Source organism: Miniopterus schreibersii, assembly GCF_964146895.1.
Source record: "Miniopterus schreibersii genome assembly, chromosome: 12".
NCBI lineage: Eukaryota > Metazoa > Chordata > Mammalia > Chiroptera > Miniopteridae > Miniopterus > Miniopterus schreibersii.
The window spans coordinates 41,119,888-41,143,445 of NC_138112.1; the positions used below are offsets into that span (position 1 = coordinate 41,119,888).

The 23,558-nt window shown below is 42.6% G+C and overlaps 1 protein-coding gene across 1 annotated transcript in view; it reads left to right on the top strand.

The window, feature by feature from the left end:
- SWAP70 (switching B cell complex subunit SWAP70) overlaps window positions 1-23,558 on the top strand; it is a 68,745-nt gene that overhangs the window by 16,360 nt on the left and 28,827 nt on the right. Inside the window, exons 2-3 of the mRNA XM_081154335.1 lie at window positions 6,908-7,048; window positions 18,628-18,801. Coding sequence (XP_081010461.1) covers window positions 6,908-7,048; window positions 18,628-18,801 — 315 coding nt within the window. The remainder of the gene's footprint in view (window positions 1-6,907; window positions 7,049-18,627; window positions 18,802-23,558) is intronic.

Sequence of the window (23,558 nt, forward strand, 5' to 3'; positions counted from 1 at the left end):
ATGTTTCCAGCACAGGGCATCACTGTGGGACAGGCAGTTAGGAGACTGGGTTCTTGTCCCTACTTTTGGCACTAATCAGTGTGTGATTAAGGCCAAGTCTTAGGCCCCAGTGTTTTTATCTATGAAACGAGATAGCAGTCGGCTATTAACTAAGATTGTTGCCATTATTATTATTATTATTATTTTAAAATATATTTTTATTGATTTCAGAGAGAGGAAGAGAGAGGGAGAGAGAGATAGAAACATCAATGAGAGTCATTAATCGGCTGCCTCCTGCATGCCCCCTGCTGGGGATTGAGCCCACAACCTGGGCATGTGCCCTGGCCTGAATTGAACCTCGATCTCCTGGATCATAGATCAGTGCTCAACTGCTGAGCCACACTTGCTGGGCAAGTTGTTGACATTATTAAAGTATTACGGTTTTACTGTTTACTGGGAATTTTTGGAATTAATGCATTTGACCCTTATTGAAAGCCTGCATTCTGGTGCTGTGGGAATGCAAGGATGGATAAGACATGGGCTTTCTTTCAGAAATTTACAGTCTTATGGGAGAGAAAAATTGTTTGTGGTAGGGTAAAACAAGAAATGCAGAGTGCTTTGGAAAACAGAGTGTTTGGGTGGTGGAGACTTTAGAAAGGGATGTTAGGTAGGGGCCGCTGGAGCAAAAGCCTGGAGGAGGAAGAGGGGAGGTATAGGGTTGGTTTGGGGTGCAGTTGAGTAAACTTATTTGACTGAATTTGTATAGTTGGTGCAGAGGGTAGGAAAAAAATAAGGCTAGAAAGGTAAAGTGGGGCTGGCTTATTGAGTGAGTTAAATGTGGAGCTCAGATACTTGTGTCACTGGAAAGGGACTGAGCTGAGGTATATCTGTCCTGGACATCTGGAATGTGTGGGTTCTTGACTTCGTTCAGGAAAGATTTCACAATTTGAGTCCAGGCAATTTTGAGAGTACATTTATTAAAGCTGGGGACAGTGAAACAAAGTTAGGACTTAAGATAGAAGAGGCAAGTTCATAGCAACAGAAGTGGGCCTAGGTGGAGCTGCCTTAGCTCTTTGGAAATGTGAGGAAGAGGCGAGCCTAGGTGAGGTTGCTTTGGCTCTTTAAAAAGAAAGTCACAGAGGCAGAAGTGTGTCAGCTGGGCTGCGTGGACACTGGAAACAAGTTACAGAGGCAAAAGGAGAGCCCTTGATGACACGTTCATGGGGTTAGCCTGGGATGAGCTGCTGCTGCCTGCTGCTCCCCTGGTTCCAAGTCTCCTGGGAACCTTTAGAGCTCAGGAGAAAGAAAGTGAAGGTACAGGCCTGAGAAAAGAAGGGGGATGGGGGAAGTGCAGGTGTGCTCAAGGCAGAGAGAGCACTGGGTCCTTTGTCTTAAGGGTTTTTATCTGTTTTCTAAAGGCGGGAATTTTAGGGGAGGTCTCAATCAGAATATTTATCAGCTTTCCAGGTATGTCCTTTGATATACTGGTGCATCAAAGTGAGTGTATAGAGGGATCAGGGTCATTCTCTGGTTAGTTTCACCTTCAAAGAATGTCACTGGAGAGGGACTACCTGGACTGGGGCCCACTTTGGTCTGCTCAGCAGGGTTTGGAATGTGTAAACCATTTGCTCCTAAGTGTCCTTGGTTAGGGAAGATAAGAGCTTGCGATTTATGATCTGGTTGTAAAATTGCTCAGCCTTGTTTAGCTATCTGTCTCAGTTTCCCCATTCCACTTGTAAAGGAGTTTTTCTAGCTTCTTACTAACCTGCCTCATTTGGTTTTTACTTCTGTAGGCTTTTGATGAATTTTAGACATGAAGGTAATGTGAAATAAGCAGCACCTGAAGGTGAATTTGGTAAAAGTGTCTAGAGTGGCGATTAATGGCATTCCCACAGCAAATATCATGAGTGAACGATGACTTTGAGATTTCCAAGGCTGAATATAATGAAGATTACTGGGTGGGGCAAAAGTAAGTTTACAGTTGTTTGTATGGAAAATAATGCAATAATAAATAAACAATAATAAGTATAAACTGTGTTTCATGTACTCACAACTGTAAACCTCCTTTTGTTCCACCCGTATTTAAGAGAAGGCAGCAGGACTTAAGCTGTGACAAGCAGGATGAAGAATATTGTCAGGAAAGGGAAAATGACTCCATGTGATACGGGGCGGGCCTTCTGTTAAGACAATGCTCTTAAGGCAGGGCATAGCACTGGTAGGAAATTGGTCATTCTGGTTCATTGTTAGGAAGAGTTTTCTGGTAATTTGCCATCAGCTTGAAATTTTCTAAGTCAGAAAGGAATTTTCATGTTTTAAAAAAAGATTGCCTATTATGAATTATAATTCTTTAATTGTCCCCGTTCAGATAAGCTTGTTGGGATAGAGATCTCCACCCCCCTTTTTTTTCAGTGTTAAATTTTGCCCATTACGCACATCCTGTAAAGGGAAACTGTGACTAGGGGGGCACATTTCAGAGAACCTTTATAATCTCTACATCTTTGGGAGGGAGGGGGATAAACATTATGCACTCTTGTGTGTTAAAACACTGTTAGTCGTCTATCATTCTTAATTTCATTTTCAGGAGCAAAATGCTTAAAAAGGGTAAATGGCAAACCACTGAACAGGAACAGATCACACAAGCAGGGCTCATGCAGCTAATTAGTCATCTCGTCAGAGGAGGCCCTGCAGAGCCATAGCAGACGCTAGGAAGGAGCTGGAGAGAAGTTTCTGGCATGGTTATGGATCTTTTATTGTAGTAACAATAGTTTATTTTTCAAATCAGGGGAATGAGAGCAAAGTTGCTTAGCAATCATGTGGGTGCTAAAAGAATGGCCTTTGGAGGAGCAGGCATTTGAAGTGGGATCTATTCAGCTTTTTCAAGGAACTTGCAAACACTCTGTTTAAAAGGGGGCCGTCCTTCCACAAATTGAGAATGTGTACTCCTCTTTCCTCGTGATTGTTTTTGTCCTGATCTGCTTTCCGGCTTCCTTAACAGTTTCCTCCAAAGGTGGGTGCAGGGAGATGGGTGCTCCCAGAGAGAGAACGGCCCCAGATTTCTAGGCATATGTAGTTCGTCACCGATGGATTTATTTATTTTTAATTCTTATTATTTTGTAATCCTCATCTTAGGACATGCTTAGAGAGAGGGAGGGAGAGAGGGAGAAACATTGAGCAGTTTCCTAACGTATGTGTCCCGACCGGGATCGAACTTGCAGCCCAGGTATATACCCTGACTGGGAATCCAACTGGTAACCTTTCGGTGCACAGGACGATGCTTAACCAACTGAGCCTCTCTGGCATGACTTCACCATGTATCTTGGCTCTGCCCAATAGCACCAGCTGTCTGGTTAGGTCCTGGAGAGCCCCAGTCCATCACTGCACCTTAGCAACGACCAGCATGCGGGGCCAGAGTCACTTTTGTATAGGCCGGGCTCTTTCCAGAAAGAGGGAAGGTGGCACAGCTGCAGGTGTCCTAGTACCAGTTTCTCAACACATGCGACTCTGATTTGGGTCACATCTCCTAACCTCTGACTTCACCCCTTCATCTATAGAATGGCGGTAATATCTGCTCTCCCAGGGGCGAGACCAAGACCAACTAACAGGTGTGAGTCTGCTCTAAACAGCACCAACTGCTGCACAAGCTTACGGAGCGTTTGCGTCTCGTGACTGGTTTAGACTCTGACCTCCGAGATTTTGGCTTCTTTATACATTTTACTTTTCATTAAAAAAAAACTTGAGGTACTGTCTAGGCTTTTAAAAAATCTCTGATAAAAAGTTTTAAAAAGTTTTGAAGATAGTACACATTTCTCTCTCTCTTAGTAACAAAACCTTTTCAGTTACCTATTATTTAGTTTGTTATTTTGTTTAAAGAAGACTTCCCTATTCTAGGTCTTGCTAACAATGAAAAAAGATAAGCTTCCGATCTAAATTATAGTTCTTTCGTTGAGTTTGGGTTAACAGTTAAGGGTTGGGCTTTTAAAATTTTAGAGACAAGTCCAACTTCTCATTTTGCAGTGAGTATACTGAGACTAAGTGATTAAGTAGCAAAATATTAAAATATTTAAAACTGGAAAATGTCAAACCACTGAACAGGAACAGACCACACGAGCAGGGCCAGCGCTCACGCCTCCTTATATAGGGTCCTTGTTTCTCTAATGTGCTTCCTCCCTCACAATTTGCTTAACTAAATGAAGGTGGTTAAGAAAATTGTCACTGAATTCGGCTATCTCTATATTTAACAAAATTACTGTTTAATTGCCCAAGGCTGAAATCTGAAGTTCAAATCTAAATCTTTTTCAGTGGGATCAACGAGTTGAACTACCTACCTGCTAAAAACATAATGTTCCTCTTACTATAGAGTGTTGGACCAGGGATTACAAAACCCGAGTTCTCGTCTCGGTTCTGCTGAGTAACCTTAGTCAAGAAAAACAAATTGAATCTCTTTGAGCCCAGTACTCACCTGCTATAAAATGACAAGGTGGACAATATGATGTCCAAGGCCCCTGCCAGGACTTTACATTGGGGGAATCTATGAAACCCAAAAGCAGAGAGAGGGGTGGGCATGGGAGAGATTGGTGTCTCCTTTTTATATCCTGAGGATTTTGTGTTAATCAATTACTTTTTCATATTATTTCCCTATCTGGAAAGCCTTCTGATTTCCCCCAAACCTTTTCCTATCCAAGGCTCTCCTTATTTTGAGGCCCAGATTACTTTTCACTTCCTCTGGGGAGTCACTGTAGCACACGCAGCTTCTCCTTTCTGAACTCGCTCACGGGCCTTACATCTCGTGTCTGTTAATCGCTCTACGTTGCTGTGGAATGTGTCTTCCTTTTGTACCTAATCTCTAGGGAGTAGGATAGTGTGGAAAACAAAGGATAGGCTGTGAAGAGAAATACATTTAGCTGTGTGCTCTTAGGCTGGGCACATTTTAAAAATATATATTTCCTTTTTTAAATAGGTAGCACATTTTTAAATAGGTAATTTTTCTCCCCCCAAGATAATGAAAAGGGGAAGGTACAGTGAAAAGTCATCTTCTACCCCTAGTCTCACATCAAACTAGTAGTCTTTCCCCAACTGTTGTTAGTTTCCTGTATATCCTCCTGGAGTTTCCTATTTTTTCTTCCTTTTTCTCTTACACAGAAGATGACACACTAATGTAGTCTTAGGTACGTTGCTTTTTTCACCTAATTTATCTTGGAGATCTCTTCATATCACGACACAGTGAGCTTCCTCACTGTTATTGAAGTTTTATGGATGGACCGTAATTTAACCAGTGGTTGGAAATTTTTATTTGTGTAAAGCCCCAAGTGACTTTAAAATTTGAATGACCTTTGAGCCTTACCTAAGAAATTTGCTCTTTATTTATCTAAAACTTTTATTTCTGTAGTATAGTACAATTTTTAAGCACTTCACATTCTTAAAGTTAATCTTCACAAAACCTATTTGGGGTCGATAATTACTCTGTAGGTTTTACTAGATAAATAAAGGAAATACCTACATAGGATTTTGCTGACTCTGGTGTAAGATTCTTTAGTAAAAGCTCCACCGTGCTCTTGGTGTGCGTACTACTGGCAAATAGAGGGTTTGCTTGAGAAACACAGCCTGCTTTATAGGGGCTGGTAAAAGTCTTTATTATTTCATTTATGGCCATTTGTGAGTTTACTTCCTTTCCTTTACTTACTTCCTTAAAACCAGTGGAGCATGTAGAAAAAGATCTGCACAGAGATGAAGCTTTGAGAAACAAAACAAATGTAGAAAGAAGATATGCAAATGTTCTTTTTATAGATTCAGTTTTTTGAATCTTAAAAAATTCTAACTGAAATATGTCTATGCAGAAAAAAATGACTTGCTTAATAGAATTGAAAGTCTTCATTGACATGAATGTGGCTGTTTAAGTGATTAAAATGGGTAGGGCTGAGAAGAGTAGAAAATTTTTAAACCTGGGATTTAACATTTAGTAATAATCTCTGTTAAAGGAAGTATGTAATTTGACCTTTTGAGAATGCACAAATGAAACTGAAGGAATTTAAGTTTTATTTTTAAATTTTTATTTAATATGAAACAAAATTAGTACTTGTTAGAGATAGCACAAACTGCTAATTCAACTACCTGAATGTTAACGTGTGTTACTTAGGTTATCACCAAGACCAGTAACCCTTTATATATGGAATGCTAATTTTCTACAAAATATTTCAACCGTTTTAGTAACTCCTGAGATATTTTTTAAAACGTGTATTTTATTGTTGAGAGTATTACAGATGTAGTCCTGAGATATTTTTGCTATTGATTTTTCCCTTGATGTCTTTCTCTTTTTACATTTACACTTTTAAATACTAATGCTGAAAACTGCTTAACATCGTAGATGTTTAGAGATGTTTGGACACAGAGACTACCAGTTAATATTTGTTATATTTGTATATTAACTTGGCTCTTTCTACTGGACAGATGAGAAAGCTGCAGCCCAGAGGGGCTGTGATTGGCTCAGGCCACCACCTCGCCCAGAGCCCCTGGCTGCAGCTGCCCGGCCAGGACTAGGTCCTTTCTTACGGCTCTGATCGACTGGCCCTGCTCTGCGTGGGGAGAAGGCTCATTTTGAACACATTCTCTTGCTCTTTCCCCCTTTTTCTTTCTAATGTGGGACAATTAAGAAAAGACTACAAGTATTATAGTCACGGCTCTTGCGTGGAGCCTGGCTCAGTGCGGGCATGTAAGAGAGACTTGTTTGAAGTGAAGCAGAACTGGGGAGGGAGTGAGAGACACTCATGGGTGACAGGTGGGGGGCTGGCAGCTGAGCAGCACTCAGCCCGCATTTGCTAGTCTATTCTCCACCTTGCCCTTCCCGGGGCGGGGGCAGCCCGTTGTGTTCATACAGTGAAGGTGCCACGTGCTGGTTCCCGGTGGCCTTTAAAAGCCTTTCTCTCCCCCGTAGGTCCTGTCCCACAACCTGTGCACGGTGCTGAAGGTTCCGCACGATCCTGTTGCCCTGGAAGAGCACTTCAGGGATGACGACGAGGGGCCCGTGTCCAATCAGGGCTACATGCCGTATTTAAACAAGTTCATTCTGGAAAAGGTATGGGTCTGGCCCCCTCTTGCTCACAGCGCTGTTTCATTTGCATATTTCACAGGGGCCCCGAGCCCCCGAGCCCCGAGTTGTGAGTTCACTAAGGAGTTCAGTGGTGAACCTTCAAGGGCAAGTCAGAAAGGAAGGAGACACCGGCCACGCTTTCTTTCTCCCTCTCCACTGTCCTCTAAAACTTGGTTTGCTGTTCCCCCATCTTGGTTCATTTTTGGAGATTAAGAACTGCATTTTGTATTAATCTGTACCTGTTTTCCCTTAGGGTGCTTTTTCTTTTCTTTTCTAAGTTCCACATGTACTGGCAACGATTGTGGAAGCATGGGCAGGATGGGGTAAAATGTGAAATAAGTCAGTCAGAGAAAGACAAATACCATATGATTTCACTTATATGTGGAATGTAAAGAACAAAACAAACAAACAAACAAAATTGAAACAGACTCATAGATACAAAGAGAAAACTGGTGGTTGCCAGGTGGGAGGGAGGGTTGGGGCACTGGATGAAAAAGGTGAAGGGATTAAGAAGCACAAATTAATTGGTAGTTAACAGGATAGTCACGGGGAATTCAGTAGAGCATAGGAAATACAGTCAGTAATATTGTGATAGCCCTGGCCAGTTTGGCTCAGTGGTTAGAGTGTGCGCCCTTGGCCTGAAGGGTCCTGGGTTCAGTTCTGGCCAAGGGCACGTACCTTGGTTGCTGGCTCGATCTCTTGCCCCGGTTGGGGTGCATACAGGAGGCAATAAATCGATGTGTTTCTCTCATATCGATGCCTCTCTCTCTCTCTCTCTTTCTCTCTCTCTCCCACTGTCTCTGAAAAGCAATGGAAAAAAAATGTCCTCAGGTGAGGATTAAAAAAACAACAACCCCAAAATATTGTGATAACTATGTATAATGCCAGGTGGAGTACTGGAAATATCGAGGGGAACACTATGTAAAGTATATGATTGCCTGACCACTAAAAAACCCACCTTCTGAGTATACTAAAAACCTACTGTATCGTACACTTTAAAGAGTCGCACTTATGGTACGTAAGTTATATCTCTAAAAAAGATGCGATCAAATTGTGCAGAAACTGATGTGTGAGTTCTCAAAACCTCACAGTTGACGCTGTATTGTCTTCTAGAGCCTTTTTTGGCTGCTGTTCTGTTCATTGATCAGGTAGCTCATAGTTGCATTATATGTAAATATGTCTCATATTCAGCAAATATTTGATGACCTGCTGTGTACATGTTTTTGTTTTTTTTTATATATATAAATATGTTTTTTAAATTGATTTCAGAGGGAGGAAGGGAGAGGGAGAGAGAGAGAGAGACATCAATGATGAGAATCACCCATTGGCTGCCTCCTGCGCTCTCCCGACTGAGGATCGATCCCACGACCCGGGCATGTGCCCTGAGCAGGAATCGAACCATGAACTCCAGGTTCATGGGTCAATACTCAACCATTGAGTCACGCCAGCTGGGCTGTGTGCATGTGTTTAATCTTAAAAATTAAAGACAATAAACGTCTGCTATTAAAAATATAGGACATACTGGGAAAGCCTCAGAAATCTGGAAACGGCTGTTTTTCAGGGCTAGAGTTTGTGTGGTTGGAGCCAGTGGATAGAGAAACATGGTTTAATGTCTTCAGGTGCTGCCCTAAGACTGCATTTTGTTCTCCTGGGTGTAACTTTCTTTAAGCATCTTGAGTTTTACACTTTAAAATGTTCTTTATTTTAGTATTTAGGTATTTTAAAGTTTTGTAAACAGGAGAGAAAATATAGCAGTATTTAAAAAGTCCAAAATCAGCCTCTAAATTTGGAGAAAACCTTATTCACAGAGCGGGCGAGGATGTGGTGGAACAGTGAGCCCTTGTTTCCTCTTGCTTAGCCACCTGGAGTGGAGTTTTGCCAGTCCTTCCATCCAAATAAAGCTGCCAAGGTTTCCATGGTGTGAGTTTAAATTGAGCAAAGATTAGTGCTTTGTTTTGAAACGTGGTGGAAAAAAATGCCAGTGGTGACTGAAGCCTGATAACATGAAATTTAGAGACTCTCATCAGTTATGCAAAGAAAATATATAGTAATGATTACGTATTTGCAAGATGTGCTTTCTTATATATACCGTCCCATTTGATCCTCAGGTTAATCCTGTGATGCATAGTTGGAATTCTTCTCCCCATTTAACTCAGGAGGAAAAAGAGCATAAGGTTGCCTAGCTAATAAGAGGTAGAGAGTTTGCGAACTTAGGCCATTTACTTCTAGACCAGTGTTCTTTTATCTGTACTATGGAGGGATTTAAAGTATTCCCTTCCAGAATTATCATGTTTCCCAGTTTGGAAAAATAGGGCAGGAGAAAAATAGGGATAATCTCCAACTATCTCAGCCACCATCTAGTTCCCTTAGGCTTTCTCTCAAGTGTTTTAAGAGGATTCTTTTTTCTTCCTTAGCATCTGGTGTTCCTTAGTGTTCATTTTGGTCATTTCCCCCCCGGCCGTTTTAGCAGTTCTCTGTCTTTGCTTAGGTCCTGAAGGGGTCAGGACCGAGAGAAAAATTATATTGACATTTGCTTTCTAAAAAGTAATTTTTCCACTTGGTTTCTATTATTTGCTTCTTCTGAGATAATCGTTCCTGTTGTTCTTCACATTGACAGAATTTATTAGGACGTCAAATGATTAATATATATCTGTTGTTCTTGTATCAAATATTTTGCCTCCCCTAAGTGTTAACATTTTTGGTTGTTGCTTGTTTGTTCCGGTCCTTCTTTAGTAAAGAATGGAATTCTGTAAGCATCTAGGAAAAAATTAAAAAAAAAATTTTAAATAGATTTTAAAGAGAGAAGGGGAGAGAAACATCAATTTGTTGTTCCACTGATTTATGCATTCATTGTTTGATTCTTGTATGTGCCCTGACCAAGGATTGAATCCACAACCTTGGAGTATTGGGATGATGGCTCCAACCAACTGACCTACCAGGCCAGGGCTAGGAAGAATTTTTTGTGAGCTTCCCCCCTTCCCCTTTTTGGCAAAGAGACACCATAGCTGGATTATCAGACATGAATAACTGAAGAAAGTGGTATCTTGTTAGCTTTTTACTATTGAGCCCCTAGACTACATCAAAAATTAGTTCTACTTCAGCATGTGTACGAGGCAATATGATTCTTTCATGAGATTTAATTACCTATTAGGTTTTTTGGTCCCAATCATTGCCAGTTCTTTTCCCTGATTCGACATGTTAAAAGTTAGTCTGGGCTATTTGATCAAAATCAATACTCCATTGGCAGTAATGCTAAGTCCTAACTGGGGAATCTGCTACTTTCTAATGTAATCCTTTTTTTGTCTTTTGGAAACATATATACATGCAAAAGATAAACACACAAGGAGAAATATTTGAGTTTAATATAATGTCCTTTCTCTAGAGGCTAGCAGCCCCTACATTCTGTTTTCCTAGGCTGACATGTATACTTTTTTACCAGATGCTTGACTTCATTTGTCAGCTGTAGTTCTTTTATAAAACGAGGTTTCGGATTTCTGTTAGATGAATGAATATGCCTTCAGCGCTCAAAACGTCTTCAAAACTTCTGATCGGAAAAGGGGTCCAATGCTGAATGCTGTGCATGACTTCACGCCCTTGGACACTTCGGCCAGCAATACAAATCTAAGAATGATGCAGCTTAAAGAAATAACTGGATTTAAAAAAAAAAATTGCTTTATTGAGATATAATTCACATACCGTACAATTTAAGTTTTTAAGGTGTGCAATCAGTGGTTTTTAATATAGTCACATTTTTGTGCAACCACAATCCATTTTGGAGTATTTTCATCGCTCTCTCCCAAAAAAACTGTGCCATTAGCACTCACCTCCTCCTTCCCCGGAGCCCTAGGCAACCACTAATCTACTTTCTGTCTCTTTGGATTTGCCTCTTCTGGACTCATCCCACATGAATGGAATCGTACTGTGTGTGGCCTTTTGTGTCTGCCTTCTTCCACTTAGCATAATGTTTTCCAGGTCCAGCCACACTGTAGCATGTAACAGCAGTCATTCCTTCTTACGGCTGGATAGTATTCCATTTTGGATATACCACATTTTGTTTGTACACCCAACAAATCCACTTTTTGGTGATTATGAATTTGATGCTTTGAGCACTCATGTTCAAGGTTTTTGTGTGGATGTATGTTTTCAGTTCTCTTGAGTATATACTTAGGAATGGAAGTGTTGAGTCATATGGCAACTATATGTTTAACCTTTTGAGGAATTGCCAAAGCGTTTTCCAAAGCAGCTGTGCATTTTACTTTCCTCTGGCAATATGTGAGGCTTCCAGTTGCTTCATGTCCTTACCAACACTTGTTATTCTCTGTCTTTTTGATTATAGCCATCCTTGTGGATGTGAGGTGTGGAGTCTGTGTTTTGATTTGTATCTCCCTGATGATTAATGTGAAATGTTGTGTTTAAAGTGGTTTTCTTTATTGTAAAGTGGTTTTCTGTATTGTAAATACAGGCTGTGGTTGTACATTTTTTAAAAAGGAGCTTATTCAGAAAGTATTTATTACCCATAACCATTTAGAGGTAGTCAGTCACTGTTAAAATTTTGGTCTGTTTGCTTGGAGTCTTTATTTTATTTAAAAAAAAATATATCTTTATTGATTTCAGAGAGAAGAAAGGAGAGGGAGAGAGAGAGAAACATCAATGATGAGAGAGTCATGGATTGAGCCCGCAACCCGGGCATGTGCCCTGACCGGGAATCGAACCCCGATAGCCTGGATCCTAGGTCGACGCTCAACCGCTGAGCCACGCCCGGCCGGGCTGGAGTCTTTATTTTAAAAAATACATTTGTATGATTTTTCAAACTGGGATCATATCGACCTCTTTCCATTAATATTTCCTTTCCCATGTCATTAAAATCTTTTTGAAAACATTAGTATAAAGATTAAAACGCTAACATGGTTTTAGTCTACTGTGTATCAGGCACTGCTAAATGTTACTAGTTCAGATGAAAATTCCAGTTCAGAGAACATGTGAGTTTAGTTTTGTAAATACGTTTAGTACTTTGAGTCATAATTGCTGTCTTATCCATATGTATGAGTTTTGGTGAAAAGCAAATATATGTTTAAAATAAGAAGAGCTCAGCTGCCTGACACAGGTGAGCTCGCTGTGGCGGTGACGTGCGCTCTCCCCTCCATGAGACGCTGTTCTGTAGGCTTAGTCAGTGTAAAAACACACACAGGAAAACTGTGCATTTCTTTCTAGGGAATTATCTTCCATTTGACAGCTGTTACTAGTTTTCCAAAGGATGTGAGACTCTCATTGTGTGTGATATAAACGGGGACTCGGGGGCAGTTTGGAGTCTAGCTGGGACTGGGTGCGGAATCATAGATTCCCAGCTCCTGCTTGCTTGCATGGCCCCGGGGCGGAATCATAGATTTCCAGCTCCTGCTTGCTTGGATGGCCCCGGGGCGGAATCATAGATTTCCAGCTCCTGCTTGCTTGCATGGCCCCGGGGCGGAATCATAGATTCCCAGCTCCTGCTTGCTTGCATGGCCCCGGGGCGGAATCATAGATTCCCAGCTCCTGCTTGCTTGGATGGCTCCGGGGCGGAATCATAGATTCCCAGCTCCTGCTTGCTTGGATGGCTCCGGGGCGGAATCATAGATTTCCAGCTCCTGCTTGCTTGCATGGCCCCGGGGCGGAATCATAGATTTCCAGCTCCTGCTTGCTTGGATGGCTCCGGGGCGGAATCATAAGATTCCCAGCTCTTGCTTGCTTGGATGGCTCCGGGGCGGAATCATAGATTCCCAGCTCCTGCTTGCTTGCATGGCCCCGGGGAGGAATCATAGATTTCCAGCTCCTGCTTGCTTGGATGGCTCCGGGGCGGAATCATAGATTCCCAGCTCCTGCTTGCTTGCATGGCCCCGGGGCGGAATCATAGATTTCCAGCTCCTGCTTGCTTGGATGGCCCCGGGGCGGAATCATAGATTCCCAGCTCCTGCTTGCTTGCATGGCCCTGGGGCGGAATCATAGATTCCCAGCTCCTGCTTGCTTGCATGGCCCTGGGGCCCCTCCCGATTGCCGTCCGGGGCCCTGCTGTCGGCGCGCGGGCCTGCTCTGCGTTTGGCTCTGCGTGTGGCTCTGCCGGGCTCCCCGGCCCCCGTGTTCCCCAGCCGCCTCCTCTCTGTTCAGCAAATGACGGAGACCGTTCCTGCCGCAGGGCCTCGGGCGCGCTGCTTCTGCCGTGAGGCTTCCTGCGCCGACCCTGCAGCCCATTCCCGCCGGCCTTCAGGCCCGCCTGCTGGCCCTTCCTCAGGAGGTTTCTGTAGGTAGCGCCCGCCCTTCCCAGGGCGCAGCAGCTCTGCTGGGGTGCGCGCTCCAGCCTCCTCGGCTTTCCCCTCGTCGCGCTGGCTGCGGTTTTATCAGACAGGTGGCTGTCATAGGTGGCTATGGCTGCATTGTTCGATATCTGATTTCCAGCCTGGAGTGAGAGTTCTCTGATGGCAAGGACCGGTCCCCCGTTGTCCAGCTCTGTTGACGGCTTTCTTTGTGTGCAGAAGGTTTTTTTGATGTAGTTTCATTTGTCTGTTTTTGCCTGTGCTTTTAGTGTCGCATCCGAGAAATCGTTGCCCGTTCCATTGTCATGAAGCTCTCCCCCTGTGCTTTCTTCTAGGCGTTTTATGGTTTCAGGTCTTCCACTTAGATCTCTACTCCATTTTGAATTAGTTTTGGTATATGATACGAGGAAAGGGCCCGCCTTCATTCTGTTGCATGTGGATATTTTTTTCCAGCTGCATTTGTTGAAGAGAGACTGTCCTTTCCTCACTGTGTTGTTTCCGCACCCTCGCTGAAGGTCGTTTGACCATATGCACCAGGGCTCATTTCCGGGCCCTTTCTTCTGTTTTATTGGTCTGTCTGTCTGTCTTGATGCCAGTAACGTACTATTTTGACTACTGTGGCTGTGAAATATGTTTTGAAGTTAGGAAGTGTAAGGCCTCCAGCTTTGTCATTCTCAAGGTTGTTTTGATATTCATGGTCCTCTGAGATTCCGTGTAAATTTTAGGATAACGTCTCTGTTTCTGCAAAAAATGCCATTGGGATTCTGATAGGGATTGCATTGCATCTCTACATTGCTTCGGGTGGTCTGGGCATTTTAACGATATTGTCTTCTAACCCACGAATATCGGATGTCTTTCCATTTATCTGTCATCTGTCATTTCTTTCAGTGATGTTTTGTATTTTTCAATGTCCAGGTCTTTTGCCTTTTTGGTAGAGTTTATTGCTAAGTATTTTATTCTTTTTGGTGCTATTATAAATGGGATTTAAAAAAAAATTTCTTTTTCAGATTGTTCATTATTAGCGTATAGAAATACAGCTGACTTTTTTTTTTTTTTTAAATATCTTTATTGATTTCAGAGAGAGGAAAGGAGATGGAGAGAGAGAGAGAGAAACATCAATGATAAGAGTCATTGATTGGCTGCGGGCACGTGCCCCGACCCGGAATCGAACTCTGATCTCCTGGATCCTAGGTCGACGCTCAACCGCTGAGCCACACCTGGCTGACTTTTGAGTGTTGATTTTGTATCCTGCAATTTTGCTCTATTTGTTTATTAGTTCTAACAGTTTTTTGTAGACTAGCGATTTCTACATATAAAAAAGAGCATGTCACTTGCAAATGGAGATCATTTGCTTCTTCCTTTCCAATTTAGAGGACTTTTATTTCATTTTTTTCTTGCCTAATTGTTCTGGCCAGGACTTTCAGTACTGTGTTGAAAGGAAGTGGTGAGAGTGGGCATCTTTGTCTTGTTCCTGATCTTGGAGGAAAGGTTTTCAGTTTTTCATTGGTAAATATGATGTTAGCTGTGGGCTTTTCATATGTGATCTGATTTTTGTACCTTTTTAATAGGTGTGCGTACTATCATTTGATACGCTTCTTCCTTTGAGCACGATTAAACTAAGGAATAGTGGGTTAGGTTTTAGAGGGGGAATGAGCCAAACAGACGACTTATTTCCTAGGAATTTACGGGGAGTTTGCGTGCTTTCTGATACCGCAGCAGTCTGACTTACCCACGCTTCTCGGCTGCCTTGAAGGTAACTCGAGACCACTGAAGTGCAAAATCAGTGGTCTTTTCTTAAGCAACTCCTCCTTGATCTCTCTGCGGCATTTCGCACTACTTATCAAACCATCTTCTCGACTGTTTCCTCACTCGGTTCTCATATCTTTGTGGTCCTCCTACCGCTTTGACTGCTTTTGCAGTTATCACAATTCCTCTTCCTCCTCTTGCTTTGCCGACGTGCGTGTCCCCTGAGGTCCCATTTCTGATCCCATCCGTTTGCTCCCTTTATGTTCTCTCTCCGGTCTCCTCGGCTGTCACGGTTTCAGCCATCGCTGGCCTGCAGTTGATCCACAAACCTGCCCCTCCTCTTAGGTTACAGCTTCACCTCTTTGGTTGTCCTTGGACACCACCGTCTAATGTCTTACCAGAGCTTCCAAAATGGAAAACTCCATCTTTCCTTCTCCCTTGGTTTCGTCTCCTTCGTCCCGTGAGTGTTCCCCAAACACGGTTGGTGTGCTGCTCCTGCCATTTCCTTTCCTGCCTTTGGAATACGTTACCTGTCACTCTGAAGTATATTTCAAGGGTCACCTCACATACCTTCTTTTCTGCAAGTAGTAATCTGGGCTGCAGATGACCTGCTTGTTTTCTGCTCCAAAATCCTTCAATTGGGGGTTTCCTGTAAGCTATAAAAAAAAAAGATAAAGCTCTTAGTGATTTGTTCTATGTTGCTTTTCCAGCCATAAATCTAGCCAGTCCCCCAGGAACCCTACAATTCACCCCGTAATCCACACAGAATCTCCGGGTCCTCAGGGCGAGGCTGTGTGCTTTCGTGCGCATGTCACTTCCCGTGTGCCGCATCTTTCACTTCATGTTATTTTTGGGGGTGCGGGTGGATAGAGTTCATGGTGGTGGCCCTTGAAATGAATCCTATAGAGATGTCTTTCATCATGTAGGGGCCGTCCATCTACTGCGTCCTACGAGCAGTTTGGCATAGTGGAAACACAGCATTTGAACTTTGACTTGGACTCTGGTTTTGATATTCACTAGTCATGTGAACTTGGTAAAAGTATTCATTTTTCTGAACCTCTATTTCCTGATCAGTAAAATAGGGACAGTATTTAACCCTTTAGGGCTAATATGAGGTTCAAGTGAGAAAATGCAAATACAGTGTCAAACATATACTAAGTCCTCATAAATGGTGTTAAAGAGAAAGAAGGGAGAGATGCTGCAGCAGCTACTGCTTTCCCTCCGTGGGATCCACTGTGTGCAATGGGAGGCGTGGGAAGTGGTGCCAGACTGAGCGAGACGGCGCTGACCGCGGAGCGCGGAGGATACCTTGCTACTCCTGGGGAACTGGTTTACAAACCACAAATTCTAGTTGGAGATTCAGAGGAACACCTCCCTACGGCCAGCGAGTGACTTCTTCCTTATAGTACATACAGCACTTCGTTTATATTTCTCTAAAAACAAATGCTTTGCTCATCTTGTCCTGTTGCTTCTAGTGCATCTTCCATGTTGTCCCAGATCATGGCTTTTTGTGTGTTGCTCCCCTCCACTCTTTATACAGGTAAATCCTAACGAATTATAAGGCTCTTTGTGAGCTGATCTTCATCTACTTATCTAGCCTCAGTTTTCACTGTGCCCCATGCAGTGGACATTTGACATCTGTCCAGTATCTGAGCTCTAATGTCTGTGAAGTTCCACAGTGTCTCAGTGGGGAACAGGACCTATCTCACAGCTCATATTTTGAAAAGTTCAGATACTCATTTTTCCCTGTCCCCTGGCAGCTAGAGTGAAGGAATGTGACCCAGGCCCAGCCAGTGGGACTTTGAATCTGTAGCTGGGTCAGTGGAAACAGTGATGGCCTCGTGGTGAAGACATCGTCACATTGGCAGTGGTGTCTCCACCACACTGTTCCCATGAGTATTTTTTGCCACGGTTCTGACTGCCTTGCCTAGCTTGGTAACAGCTTAGTTTTGGAGCCTAGATTTTCCAGTGCTTGTGTTTGATCTTTGAGGTTACCCATTATTTTTTCAATCAGTTACTTTTCTGTTAAGGAACCCAAGATAGTTTCTGTTATTTGCATTTCTGTTATTTGAGGAGCCTTAATTCATACTACCTTCTAGCACCAGGGGCCTGATTCACATTAGACTTCTCACAGTTGTTCCAATCTGACCGTGGTGGTCTCCACCTCTGGGCTTTCTTGTATTCTGTTCTACCTGGGACACTCTTTACTCCATTCTTGAACTGCTTAACTCCTGATGGTCCTCTAGGACTCAGCTCTATTGTCATGTCATGCTTTCTGCAAGTCTTCCCCCAGTTCTTAAGATTGCATTGGCTCCCCAAGTGTTCTCACAAAACGCTCTGCTTATATCTATTCTAGTACTTATCACACTATCCTGTAATTGTCTTGATATTCCTTGGAGACATGGGCTAGTATTATATTAAATATCTTTGCATTGTCCCTGGCAGGTAACTACCATCCAAATTTTATCTATTGAATTAGTGAAAAGCTATTGAATTATACACTGTGTAATACTAAAATTTATCTATTTGCATATCTGTTTTCCCTAATAAACTGTGAATGTTCTAAGAGGAGAGACTAAGTGCTTCATCTTTATATCCTTAAGTTGTAGCAAAGTACTTGGCTCACTGTAGATGCTGTGGGAATGTTGAATGCACGGTTGAATGACTGAATGGCAGGGCTGCCTTTTCGAATTTCAGTTAAACAGTTTTTCCCAAAAGAAAGTATTTTTGACTGTAGAGGTAAAGATGGGGTGTCTGCATGTGGCTCATCTCGAGTAATTGGCATTCTTGACTCCTCTGTACCAGGACCGAGAGTCTATTTAGAAGATAGTGTGTACACATGAAAAACTATTAGACATGTCAGTTCTTTTTAACCCTCACCTGAGGTTATGTTCTTATTTTATTTTATTTTAAAAAATAATATGTTTTTATTAGTTTCAGAGAGAGGAAGGGAGAGGGAGAGAGAGATAGAAACATCAGTGATGAGAGAGAATTCTCATTGATCTGCTGCTTCTTGGATGGCCCTTACTGGGGATCAAGCTGCAACCCGGGCATGTGCCCTGACTGGGAATCAAACCCTGACCTCCTGGTTCATGGGTCGATGCTCAACTACTGAGCCATGCCAGTTGTGCTGTTTTTATTGATTTTAGAGAGAGAGGAAGGGAGAGAGAGAGAGAAACATCCATGTGAAAGGGAAACATCGATCTCTTGCCTCCTGTATGTGCCCTGACCGGGAATTGAACCTGCAACTTTTTGGTATACAGAACGACTCTCCAACCAGCTGAGCCACCCAGCCAGGGCAGACAAGTCAGTATTTTATGTGCCAGGTGAGTGACATATGTTACGTCAGTGTCAGGCTAAAAAAACATTCTTAATTGAGCCTTTGAAAGTGTGGTACCTAAGCATAGACACTGAACATGGTTATTGGTTAAATGGAAGCCTGTAGTAGGCTTTGTCTTTCTGTTTTACTTGGCTTATATTATGCTACTTATTTTGGACTGGTTCATTGGAATTTTCCTCATTCTTTTTTAGGTCCAAGACAACTTTGACAAGATCGAATTCAATAGGATGTGTTGGACCCTCTGTGTCAAAAAAAACCTCACAAAGAATCCCTTGCTCATTTCGGAAGAAGATTCGTTTAAAGTATGGGTTATTTTCAACTTTTTATCTGAGGACAAATATCCATTAATTATTGTTCCAGAAGAGGTAAGGCTTGGCTCTGGGCCGTCTTCGCATTTAATAGATCTAAGTTGGAAGTATTTGTGTTAAGTCAGTATAGATACAGAAGGAGATCCCTGACTAGTCTTTTTGGATCAGAGGCAAAACAGCTTGAATCCAAAAAAGTCCCAAACTTAGTGATTTGGGGTTATGTAATAACCCTGGAGATTTGTAGACAGGGTGGGACTCTTCCTTTGTGAATTACTGTAATTATAGATGAATCCATCCTCATGTCCAAAGAATATTTATTCATCATAAATCACAACATAATTTTCTGTCTACTTGCATATTGGTAAAACTATAAGAACTGGCTAAGTGATGCTATATGGGAAGCACGTAGGATCCAGAATGTTTTTAAGGCTGTTTTATGTAAGGAAATACTATTCTTGTTTCCAAGTCCAAGATGGTGACTTTTAAGCGTACTTTCCAAAGTAAATGAAAAAGGACATTTGCTTGTTTTGTTTTGGGTTATTTTTCCTAAGCTTCCAAAGAAAAACAGACGAGTAAGATTTTGTGCTATCCTGCCCTATAAAATTATACCTGTAATACATACTGATTTACAGTAGTAAATTTAGAAAAGCCTCATAATATGCAAAATTAAAATCAGCTGTAGTCTTCCCCTTAAAAACTAGTCATCTATAATCCTTTAACCTTGTACAAATTATTTAACCTCTTGGGTTTTAATTTCCTCTTTTATAAAACAGGGCTCATAACAATGTTACCTCTAAGGGGTGTGAGATTGTGCATTTAAAGGACTAGCTCAGTGCCCAGGAGGTAGTATGTACTCAGTACATGTGTTAACTCCCGTGACTACTGTTATTGCCTACACTTTTGCACACGGGTCTGCAAATTTCCTGAGGATAAATTTCCAGCAGTGGAATTCTGAGTCCTAAGAAACACACACTTTCTAGGTGTTAGATGAACAAGGCAGAAGTGCCCTTCAGAAAGGCTGTACCAATTTATACACCTACCAGTAGTGGTTGAGGGTGCCCTTTATTACCCATCCTGCCAATACAGAGTCTAGACTGTGATTTCTATGATCCTTGTTCACGTAGGGAAAATCTTTTTAAAACTTCACACTACAATATATATATACATATTTTAACTATGTTCTTATTGATTTTAGAGAAAGAGGAAGGGAGAGGGATAGAGAGAAACACTGGCTGGGTGCTTGCTGGCTTTAAATAAACTACTGTAGTGTGGCCCAGCTGGTGTGTCTCGGTGGTTGAGTGTTGACCTATGAACCAAGAGGTCACAGGTTTGATTCCCGATCAGGGCACATGCCCAGGTTTGGGGCTTGATCTCCTGTAGGGGGCGTGCAGGAACAGCCAATCTATGTCTGTCCTCTGTGTTTCTGTCTATCCCTCTTCCTTCCTTTCTCTCTAAAATCAATTAAAAAAACCAAAAAATACGGTTGGCTTCTTTTAAAATAAATAAATAATAAATAAAATCAGCAAGCATTTATCAACTACCAACAATAAGCGAGGCACCAAGAGGAATACAAGGTGAGAAAGATTACTTCCTGATGTCAAGGAACTTAGTCTGCTGGAGGGAAAAAAACAAGTGACGTGTGATTCAAAGCAGAATGGACAACCTGTTCTAAGAAAGATGCAAATGCCAGGCAAATACAGAGAAGGGCAAGATTTTTCCCAGCTTGGGGGAAGTAAGGGAACGAGAGGCAGTACAAGGTAATGGTTAAAAGCAGAGTCTTAAAGGGCCGGACAGTAAATATTTGAGGCTTTGTGGGCTTTTTGGGCCATACTGTCTCTGTTGAGGTGCTCAGCTCTGCGTTGAAGCATGAAAGCAGCATAGACACTATATTGCTGAGCTACAATGAAATGGATGTTGAAATCTGAATCTTATGGAATTTTCATGGGTCATGAAATATTATTATTTTTATTCCCCCCCCCCCCAACCACTTAAAAATGTAAAAAACTTTTCTTAGATCATGGGTGTATAAAAACATGCTGTGATCCAGATTTGGCTGCTGGGCTAGATTTGACGCATGGCCCATAATTTGCTGTTCCCTGATTAAGAGCAGGGGTCTGGAGTTAGATTTCCTGGATTTGGATTTTGGCTCTATCACCATTCACTAGATGCATGACCTTGGGTAATTTTCTTAATTGTTTTTGTTGCATTTTCCTCAACTGTAAAATAGGGCTACACTAATATTTACCTCCTACTCCCTTGTGAAGATCAAATGAGAAGCATGCCTGGCCCTTAGTGCTCATTAAGTATTAGCTGTTTATGGGGAAAGCAGTTCTTGTGCTGGGTCTTAAGAAATGGAAAGAGTTTTGACTCATAGAGAAGAATTCTGGGTGGAAGAAACAGTGGGCGAGGTTATGTGAGGCAGGAAAGCAAAGGGCATGTTCTGTGATGAGTGAGGAATGCTTAGAAACACCAGGACTGGGTGACTTAAGGCAAAAAGGAATGTTTTAAAAGGATGTTGGGTAGTTCACAGAATCGCCATGATGACCTAAAAACCAGGTGGGGAGGCTTGAACTATACTGGTCGCTCCAGTGAGGAACCACAAGGAAAATGCTGCAGCCACCAAGAGGGCAGGTGTTGCACCTTTAGACCACGGAACACCTCTCCCCTGCACACTGGGTGCATCCCAGGAACTCAGGTCTTCCTGCAGCTGTTCTAGCTACCAGGGAGGGTTCTCTGTGGTGCCCGTGTCCCAATTCACAATTGGGATAATGCATCTAATTGGTATGGCCTAGGTCAGGTGCCATAAGCTAGCTGTAAAGGAGGCTTGGAAAGGGTACATCTGCATTTTTAGCTCCTACATTGGGAGGTAGGGAATTCCCAGACATAAGAAGGGGGTTAGATGCTGGACAAAAAGAATGATACATGTCCTTTCTAAGTGAAACATGATGGCTGTGAGGAAGAGTGGTGTTAGAGGAGGCTGGAAAGATTTTTAACTTTATCCTGTAGGCAGTAGGGAGTTCTGAGCCACTGATGATTTTTGGCAAGAGAGTGACAGGTAAATAGATGAAATATGGAGAGATGGAAGATGGTTAGTTAAGAGAAGGTGGTAAGTATTATTGAGGACTGAAGAAAAGTAGCATCAATGAGAAGGGAAGAGAAGGGAAGATAGGAGGGACCTGGAGGTCACAGGACCAAGCTCATAGTGCCTTGCTGTGTGGAAATACAGACAAGTTTCAGGCCTGGGCAATTGGGAGGTAATCTAGTGTAGTTGTTTAAAGCAATCATACTGCCTGGTTTGAATCCTGACTCTACCTCTTTTTAGCTACTTGACCTTGAACAAATTACTTAATCTCTTGGTCTGGGATTCTCTATTTTTAAAATGGTGATAACTACTTGCCTCATTGGACTCTTGTGAGGATTAAAATAGTTGATGTATGTGAAGCATTTAACATAATATCTGCCCAGCCGGGCGTGGCTCAGCAGTTGAGCGTCGACCTGGGATCCAGGAGATCGGGGTTCGATTCCTGGTCAGGGCACATGCCTGGGTTGCGGGCTCGATCAATGACTCTCTCAATGACTCTCTCATCATTGATGTTTCTATCTCTCTCCCTCTCCTTTCCTCTCTCGGAAGTCAATAAAGATATATTTAAAACAAACCAAAACAAAACATAATATCTGGTCCCAATGTAGGTACTCACTAAATGGTGTATGTGTGAATGACAAGATGATGACAAACTGGGGATATGGTGTATGGTGATGCGTTCGGTACGTTGGGCATTTTAGGTGGAACTTCCTTGTGGAGCTGTCCTGTATTCAACTGAAGGGCACATCTAGAGCTGGAGAGAGGCCAGGGCTGGACAGAGATGGGGAAGCCGTGGGAATAGGTTGGCTCGGGTAGGGAGAGACGGCAGTGGGAGAGGAGAGGCTGGGGAGAGAATCCTGGGCCCTTTTGAGAGCAGGAGCAGGAAGTAGATTTGGTAAAGGAAGCTGAATTGAATAGCCGGTGAGGTAGGAGAACTGGGAGAGTGTTGAGTCATGGTTACTAAAGAAAGAAAAAGTTCTAAGAAGCAGAAAAGTAGTTACTGGCATTCGCCGTTACAGAAAAATTAGAGCGTGATGAGTGAGAAGTTGCCCTTGGGTTTAGCAATTAGGTGGCCATTGGCAATCAAGGAGAAGGCAGATTCACTGTAGCCGTGGACAGTTTCTTAGTGCTTAATAACCATAACGATGTAATTGTGCATGTGTGTTAAAGGGGAAAGAAAAAGGAAAACATGCTGTGGAATTTTTGTCCTCAAAAATTATCTAGCTTGCCCTGGCTGGGTGGCTCAGTTCGTTGGGTGTCATCCCATGCACCAAAGAGTTGCCAGTTTGATTCCCAGTTTGGGCACATGCCCGGGTTGCAAGCTCAATCCCCCCTGTAGGGGGTGTGTGGGAGGCAGCCGATGGATGTTTCTCTTTCCTTCTGCCTTCCTCTCTCTAAAGATCAATTGAAACATCTTAAAAAAAGAGTAGAAAAGTTAAAAAAAATTATCTAGCTTAACACAGAGCAATATAGAAGGGGGTAGAATATTTATAGATATAGAAAAAGATATACCAATGGTATTAAAAAAAACCTAGCCCGGCCGGGCATGGCTCAGCGGTTGAGCATCGACCTAGGATCCAGGAGATCAGGGTTCGATTCCTGGTCAGGGCACATGCCCGGGTTGTGGGCTCGATCCCCAGTCGGGTGCGTGCAGGAGGCAGCCGATCAATGACTCTCTCATCATTGATGTTTCTCTCTCTCCCCCCTCCCTCTCCCCTTCCCGCTTCCTCTC